The 9,010-nt window shown below is 37.2% G+C and overlaps 2 protein-coding genes across 2 annotated transcripts; one reads left to right on the forward strand and one right to left on the reverse strand.

Annotated features, from left to right (window-relative positions):
* The first annotated feature begins 571 nt into the window (after nucleotides 1–571).
* Nucleotides 572–4,171, forward strand: tmem125b (transmembrane protein 125b). The gene is made up of 3 exons (XM_016283765.1): nucleotides 572–645; nucleotides 800–902; nucleotides 3,456–4,171. The coding sequence occupies exon 3, from the start codon at nucleotides 3,508–3,510 to the stop codon at nucleotides 4,159–4,161; it is 654 nt and encodes a 217-aa protein (XP_016139251.1). The 5' UTR covers nucleotides 572–645; nucleotides 800–902; nucleotides 3,456–3,507; the 3' UTR covers nucleotides 4,162–4,171.
* Nucleotides 4,172–7,164: 2,993 nt separating this feature from the next.
* LOC107593850 (type III endosome membrane protein TEMP-like) lies at nucleotides 7,165–8,135 on the reverse strand. Its single transcript, XM_016283729.1, has 2 exons — nucleotides 7,985–8,135; nucleotides 7,165–7,565 (listed from the first exon to the last, which is right to left on the reverse strand). The coding sequence occupies exons 1-2, from the start codon at nucleotides 8,130–8,132 to the stop codon at nucleotides 7,165–7,167; spliced, it is 549 nt and encodes a 182-aa protein (XP_016139215.1). The 5' UTR covers nucleotides 8,133–8,135.
* Between the last annotated feature and the right edge of the window lie 875 nt (nucleotides 8,136–9,010).

Below are 9,010 nucleotides of genomic sequence, written 5' to 3' on the forward strand. Positions count from 1 at the left end.
CTTGCCTGTACATAGGCTATAGTATATATTTTTAATAAAATATAAAATTTGGGCTTTTTATATCACTGTCTTCTTGCTGTCTTTTTACTATCAACTTCTGACATGAGTTAGCATTTGTTAATCTATTTCAGTTCATATATTATCCTGTATGAAGGAGGTTTATGAAGAATAGCATGCCACACATGCTGTTCTGGACAATCAGCACATATAAACACTGAGAAGAGGAGCTCTATTGTTGCAGAAGCGAAGTAAACTTATGTCATGTGAATGACACCATCCTAACAGTCACAAAAAGTCCATTATGCTGCAGGCGTGACATCAGAGATTCACTTGGTGGGATGTTCCTCTGTAAGTCCCTCCAGTTGGCCTATTGTTTTTCCCTCAATGCCTTGAAAGACATACTTGCTTTTCTGTGTCAGTCATTCTGCCTGCTAGGCGTGCACATGTGTGAGAGTGAGCATTTGTGTGTGTTCTCCGTTTGCGGACATGCTGTTTAGTGTCACAAAGAAGACAATGAGAAACCTTTTATTGTCCTGGTGGAATGTGGCAGGAGAAGACAACGGGGGAGTATGTCATCGTCCCGAGTGCTTGGCACCAGTGTCCAGTCGGCTTGCACCATGACACACCACAGCATGAGAGAGACAGGTAAACAGAAAGGCAGAAAGAAAGAGAGACGTGACAGTAAACAGTCCTGCACTACTGCCAAGATAAAGGAGTTTGAGGATGGTAGGATGGTGTGTTTCTTAAAATTAAACTTACTAAAATGCAGCTTTTTAAATCGGGACCATCTTTTCCACAGGAACGAATGACTGTTGTTCAGGACACATGATCACGTTTGTGGAAATTTCATGATTTAAAAGTTTGAATCTGAATCAAGGATCAGAAACATGCACTGACGAAAGGTGAGGAAACTTTATTAGTTGCAACTACTTTCATTAGTTATAACTACTTTATGCAAATGTGATGATAACTAGCTTTTATTGAATTTTCTATGATGAAATCAGTCTGATGAATCCTGCACTTAATCAAAGTAGTTACTGAATCATCTGACTCCGTGAATGAACTGCAAGTTATTAATTTCAGTGATATATGTCTTAAAATACAGCAAATTTTGAGTACTTAAAGTCAGTTTTATTACTGACAGGTTGTTGATAATGTGTAGACAAAATTACATATTTGCAATTTGAATTTTTATTTGTTCGTATTAATTATATTTAAAAAACATTTTTAAAAATACATATCACCCTTTTTTGCCAGTGTTTTTTTTCCAGATATTTTTACACAAAATTTAAAATTCAAAGATTTAAAATTCAAAATAACCATTTTTTATTTCCAAAATGATAACTGGATGCCACTCTGTAAATTAAAAAAGTCATTTGACAACAATGTAGCATACTATTGTTTAAAATGTTAAACATGTAAATATGCATACTGATTTACTTGGGCCTACTATTTGTAAAGTGTAAGCTAATATACACATACTGTAGATTATTCAATTCCAGAGTATTCCGTTTCAAACATGGTCCATGTTTTCGTGACAACCGTTCAAAAGAACAAAGTATTATGGTTTTGTTTTATTTGTGATGTTTGTTTTTTCTTTGTACTAGTTTTGTTTTGTCTGCTGTGAAGAGTTCAAATAGACTTGTTCGGCAATGCTGGGAACGCCCACAAAAACGTCATAACCGTTTATGCCGTGGGGGAAAACAAACCATTCGAATTAACGCGCGAAGACCTTGTTAGGCGCTTGATCTTTACTTTTTGTGATGATTTTGGTTGATTTTTGCTTGGTGCAATGTCGAAAAGTTGCTGCGTGGCGTTCTGTACCTCTTAATAAGTTAAAGAAACCCGATCTGAAGATTTATATGCCGAATAAACAGACTGACTACCAGAGGTAGCACTGAGCGGGTAGCACACACATTATCAGAACTCCGAAAGTAGTTATGGATATACAACGTATGAAACATATCAAGCTTAATATTCATATTCATATGCACTCCAGATTGGCTACACTACTTACCTTGCAATCATCTATCATTAGTCCCGTCCCCCTGCACCGCAACCCAGTTCTGATGGGGCTTACAGTAACCCTCCTTCGCATCACAATCAAATAAATCTCACTCCCTGATATTCATATTATTATACACAATCCCTTACGAAAATTAGCAATGGTATTACTATAGTAAAAGTATAATAGGCCAACCATGTTTTTTTGGGCGTTTTTATTACCAATTGTAGCCAATAACCACAGTTGTACCACATGGTTTAACTATAGTAACAATGTTTTTGGTTGTAACCACGGTTAATTTTCGTAAGGGATATTTTCATGTTATTTTATATCTTTTTATTTTACGGCATGTATTTGTGAAAATGATTAGGCTTACAGCACACACCACATAGAATAACGCTGCGCATTTCAAGGCGCTTCAGTGTACCTTAATGCTACCTGTTTTGTCAATGTTCAAATTCTTTTTAATATATCAATAAAAAAGTACGACAGGCTTTTACTCAAGTCTTTATCACTTTATTAAAATAAAACGACAAATGTTTACTTTCACAAGCCGTCAAGTATAGGCTTGTAGTAAGCTGTCTCTTGCCTATAGACTCAATCAGGTAACAAAAATGTCGTGAAACGACACCTCTGGCCATTCCGTTGGGTCGTTTGTCCAGTCGCAGATACTGTACGGACAGTCCGACCCAATACGGTTTAGTTTTTCTACATATGTTGCTCTGTCGAGCGGAAGAAATGATTTTATGTAAGCCATTCTGAGTCAACACCATGCTTTTCCAATGAGGGGGAAAGGACTGTTTTCCCCCACGCCGACTCCGCCCACACAGCTATGACGCGACACCGATCAAGTCTATATGAACTCAAATACGAAAAGTGATCAGTCACATGGCATCTGTGGCTCAGTTGATTGGTTCAAATAAATGAGAGCCTGTAAAGCAAAGATGGCAGCATGCAATTTGTATACTTCTTGAGGAATGCATGTGCCATTTGCCTTTGACATGAATGGAATATGCAGTAGCTAACATGAAAGAACAATAAATAATACTTTAACAGCTTTTTTAATGTTAATTTCTACATATACGTTTTAACATTTAAACATGCATAAATTAACATTAGTTGATGCATTACAAAAAAAAACAAGAATTAATACTTGTAAATTAACGTTATTCTAGATTAATCTTGTTAACATGTTGTTCATTGTTAGTTCATCATGCTGGCACTGTAAAAAGTATAACCTAACCTGCAACTGTTTCCTTAAAGTGCAATTTTTACATGATTTAACCCATAAGAATTATTCTGTTTTTAATTTAGGTTGATATAGTGATGCTAAATATTTTTTTTAATTGAAGAGAACCAGTAAATTTAGATGGTACCATAACTAATGTTAATGCATTGAACCTTTTTATAAAGTGTTATTAATTTAAAAATGTGTTGATTTACCACGTAGTTTTGAGACAATACACACACCAGACGACTGCAGCATCTGAGAGACCCTGGAGATGGAGCTTCTCCCCCTGAGTGTGATGAGTCCCAGAGCTCCCCTTCGTCTGCAAGCAGACCCTTTGTGGCTCCAGCGCCAAGCCGTGGAGGAGCAGGTGGAGCTTTGGTGGTTCAACGAGCCGCACGTGTCTCTCTTGTGCTACTGCTTTTCAGTGGCCATGGTTCTGAGCCTGGGCTCGGCCGGCGTGGGGCTCCTCTCGACCGCCTCCTCCGCCGCGGGGCCCTCGGTGCTGTGGCGCTTGGGTGTAGGTTCCACTCTCTGTCTCCTGGCACTGGTGGTCCTCATGAAGCAGCTGCTCAGCTCTGCAGTGCAAGACATGGGCTGCATACGCAGCCGCAGACGCATCGAGCAGCTGCGCAGTGGAGGAGCGGTGGATCCCGTGCTGTTGCTCTTCACTGGTTTGGCACTGGTGGTGTGTGGGACTATGCTGCTCAGTCTCACTCAGCTGGACATGCTGCTCTCTGGTGTGACCCTCCTGGCCAGTGGGGGCGCTGTGGTCCTTGGTGTGATGGCGTATGGAGTGATGGTTTATGTGCAGGGAAGGAGAAACACGAGAAGGCGAAGACGACAAAGGGTGAGAGTGTATACAGTGACGGGGCAAAGGAACCGACCATGGAGGGATTCAACTTCCAGTCATTCTAATTTGTTGTGAAAGAAGAATCGAGAATTCCATCTGGCTGTGGTTCCCACATGATATTAAAGGGGTCATCGGATGCCCGTTTTCCACAAGTTGATATGATTCTTTAGGGTCTTAATGAAAAGACTATAACATGCTTTGGTTAAAATTTCTCAATGGTAGTGTAAAAAACACCCTTTTTACCCTGTCAAAAACAGCTCTGTTTTCAGCAAGCCATTCTAGTCCATGTAGCTTTAAATGCTAATGAGCTCTGCTGACCCCGCCCCTCTCTTCCGTGGGGTGATGAGCAGACTGTAAACTTCAGGCGCGAAACTGGCTAACTAGCACGTTATTAGGAAAGGCGATTTGCAAAGATTCATAAAAAACCTTATACTCACTTCTTCTGTTGATGAAGCTGGATCACGAATGATTCGCACGAACATAGACGCATTTAGGCAGATCGGGGATCTGCACATTCCCTTCAAAACGAAGGTAACTTTAATCCTCTGCATCTTCAGCGGCTCAGATGTCGAGAGTAAATGACGACTGCTATATTCATTATTACATCCAACAACTGAACACCTCAATCGCTTAATCGGAGACGTTCTTGTCTTCCCCTGCACCGGAGTCGACATAATGGCGGACTGATGACAGCTCACTCAGGGCGGGTCTAAGGTAAGACGGCCTTGTCAATCAACTATCGTGGGAGGGGCCTGTGCAGAACTACATCATTCTGACAGGAATCACAGAACAGCCTGAATTGAGAAAGGGGATTTTAAAATAGGGATAAAAAAAAAAAACACTGGGTGGACTTTTATCATTATAGGATGGCTGTGTACACACACTTCCATCACACATTTATGTTCAAACAACTTGTAAAGTGAATTTTGCATCCAATGACCCCTTTAAGACCTATTTGCACATACTGGTGTGTAAAACACAATAAAGGAGCTTCATTGGTGTTCATTTTACACCTGTTATACCTGCAGTTTGGCTAGAGGACATCTTTATTGACAACCAAATGCCTCCAAATCAAATGCTTGCATTGCCATTTCTCATTTTACGTGTCGTCTTATGAGCACCAGGCGATGGAACTTATAGTTGGAAGTCAAAATGATCAAGTAGGAATATTCCATATGGAAATGTATCTTGAATTGAATACCTGGATTTGCCAAAATGCGCAAAATTGTGAATGTACAACAAAGTTCACTCCTTTGAATACCATATCCCAGAATGCAGTGCATTCAACTTCACCATGCATTGCCAAGCTGATGAATGAACAGAAACTTCTAGCACACTGGTATACAACTTGCACTTTTCCAAAGTCAGACTGTCTTAACTTGAAGTGAAGTTGTTGACTTGAAGTCTGTTGTTCTACACAGCTGTCTACAGATGGCGCCAAAAACTGGCAACTGTTAATTCTATACACATTCCAGAGTAGTTATTACACTATATTTTTTGAATGACCAATACATTGAGTATGCACAATTTGCTGAATAAATCTACGATAGAGTTTATACAGCTGCATTAAATGTAAGTGGTATATGTGTAATGTCATGAGCTCTTCATAATTGTATTAATTCACCTAAACAAAAAAAAAACGTTAATTCTATACACATTCCAGAGTAGTTATTACACTTTATTTTTTGAATGACCAATACATTGAGTATGCACAATTTGCTGAATAAATCTACGATAGAGTTTATACAGCTGCATTAAATGTAAGTGGTATATGTGTAATGTAGTGAACTGTCATGAGCTCTTCATAATTGTATTAATTCACCTAAACAAAAAAAAAATGTTGTGCTAATTTTATGCAGTGAAATATATGTACATAAGCATGTTTGTTCAATTAATAAGTGTGGTATTTTTTTCATTTGCTGGAGTACTGAACATGCATTGCAAGTTACTTTTTTTTAAGACAGGCTTTTAGACATTTAGAAAGATATTCAAAGAAAAAGCCACACTGGCAAATAAGAAGAACAGATCGTATGGTTAACAATTATTATGGATGGATTAATTTTTATAAGTTTGAGGTGTTGAGTTGTTGTGTGAACTGTGATCATAAGGAAACAAATGTATGCGCAAAAAAAACAAACAGATTTATCTCTTGAATATCTTAAATGTATATTCAGGGTTCATATCCAAGTTAAGCTCAATCAACAGCATTTGTGGCATTATATTTATTAGCAAAAAATAATAATGTTCTTTTTTTTTTTTTAATTGAGGTTACTTTGAGATACAATTATTATGGATGGATTAATTTTCATAAGTTTGAGGTGTTGAGTTGTTGTGTGAACTGTGATCATAAGGAAACAAATGTATGCGCAAAAAAAAACAGATTTATCTCTTGAATATCTTAAATGTATATTCAGGGTTCATATCCAAGTTAAGCTCAATCAACAGCATTTGTGGCATTATATTTATTAGCAAAAAATAATAATGTTCTTTTTTTTTTTTTAATTGAGGTTACTTTGAGATACTTAAAATGGAAATTAACTGAGCCCATTTTTGGAGGATTTAAAAGAAGAAATGTTAAGTGTTTTTTTAAAAATATGTTTTAAACCATTTTTTCTTTTCTTTTTTACAATTTTTTTTTGGGGGGGGGAAGAGAAAAGTAACTACACCACTAAATCTAACCATCAGTTAGGCATAAGCAGAAAGGTTATTGAGTTTTTTTTCCACAGTTAAATCATGTTAACTTGATCCATATTAATTTGTGGCTATACAGTTGAAGCATTGAGTATTTTAATGTTTATGGATTGGCCCCATTCATTTCCATTGTAAGTGCCTCTGTAACCCAGATTACTTTTAAGTAAAGGAAGAAAGATGCTAAATAAATTTTTGTGGTAACAAACATTATGCCACAAATGCTGAAGATTGAACTTAACTTCTACTAAAACCAGAATATTCCTTCAAAGACTTGTTCAATCTTTGATGAACAAACGTTCAGGAGAACATAATCTATTAGAAATACAAACTGCCATAGTGATTCCAGACTTTATACTCATAGTGGGGACATCCGGTGCATGGGGAAAATCAGTTCACGTATATAGTGTCTGGAATAACCAGTTCATCATCACTGTCTTCAGTATCTTCCTGCTGGATTTCCTCTTCCTCTGCTTTCTCTCTCTCGTTTGCCTGGATGTAGTTATCCTCGATGAAGCCATCATCATCATCATCATCTGAACTTTCTCCCCTCTGGATCATTCTGCCCCGCATGCCATGCACTGGGATATCTCTCTCCAGATCTCCAGCTTGGCTGAACTGACTGGCCGTTTCTCCCTCCAGTAATAAAGCGGGACTGTTTCTGGTCAGGCACCATCGGAAGAAGCGGTACCTCACGGCCAGTGCTATCAGGAGGCCGATGGAAAGCACTGCTGTCAACGCACCGAGCACAATGTGCCAGGCGGAGTGGGCTTCAGCTGTTCCCGGTGAGTCTGAGGATGGCAAAAGTGATTATAGTAAATGAATAATGCTTATTGTTTTTGATGAAAATACAAAAAGTAGTAGCCTGTGTCTCTATAACTCAAAACCAAAATATATACTGGAATAGAGAAATGATTGCCCATCTATTATTGTTTTAGAGCAGTATATTATCTTATATTTAAAATAATGTTCCAGATTCAATACATCTTTCAAAACAAATCTACAAGTACAAAAAAAAAATCTCTATGGACAGGTTCCATATTTGTGACACGCAAATGTGTAAAAATAATAAGTGAATTTAAATAAAGTAATGCATGATGTATGTTTGATATGACTAAAGTGATTAATTAGATAATGTTCACATCAGCTTTCACTTAATAATCAAAAGATATTTCATATATGCTAATGGACATTAAATTGATGCACTAACCGTTTTGTCCATCTGAAGTACTGTTCATTGGAAGTTCTGATGAAGCAGTTGATTGGTTTTCTTGATGAGTCAGATATTCATGTGCAGACATTGCCATAACCAAATATGCGATCAGAACCTTATTAACTCTGTGGTGTATGTTTCCCATGATGGCCTGTCTATAAGAGAGAATATTTTAATGATTTTTTTTTCTCCATCTGTAAATCATATCACAGTCCTGTCATATTGCTTAAAAAGCCAATAGTTTCCTGGTACGGACTAACATGAAAGTCATAGCAATACATTTTGTTAATAAATAGGTCAGTTAAGCAACAGCATGGTGGAAGTACATAAATAACAGTCCTTTTGAGACACAGAATATACAAAACCTTACTCGATAATAATGTTATGTCATCTTAACATATTTGTAGTATTAAGGCTTAAATACAAGGATGTGGTGAGCAATGTAAAGCAATGCAACAGTCATATGACTCTCATTTGATCAGTTGAAAAGAGAAATGCATTATCATATAGTCAAAACCCACTGAAATAACAGTAAAATAAACAGTAATGTTTTTATACATACCTGTTGCTTGGTACAATCCAATATTTCAGTGTTTTTTATAATTTTTTGATTATCATGTTTACAGTGCGGAGTGCATCACAATGGAAGCATCTTGAGCAAAGGTTGAAAGAGGTGTAACTCTTCATCTGGGTTAATAGGTAATTTTTATTACCTTTTTACTCATTTCCTTGTGTCTTTGCAGGTATCAGCAGATCCGTACTGGACATTTAAATACAGTTTATGAACTGTTTTGTTTCACCCTGTGCAACATCTTCCCTTCCTTTGTGAAAAAGGAGTGCACTTTAAAAAAGGAATAATACACCTATACTTTAAAGTTTTTGACTCTACTAAAGCATAAAAATACCATAATATGTTTGCAGATATTTAAGAAACATGCTAAGTTAACATATTTGATTATCTGAAAAATAAAGCGACAGTCAGTTATTCTCCTTTGAAAATGTGCGTTCCGGGCCGGAATGTCG

The sequence above is a fragment of the Sinocyclocheilus grahami genome, unplaced genomic scaffold (genome assembly GCF_001515645.1).
Source record: "Sinocyclocheilus grahami isolate Dianchi unplaced genomic scaffold, SAMN03320097.WGS_v1.1 scaffold176.1, whole genome shotgun sequence".
Lineage (NCBI taxonomy): Eukaryota > Metazoa > Chordata > Actinopteri > Cypriniformes > Cyprinidae > Sinocyclocheilus > Sinocyclocheilus grahami.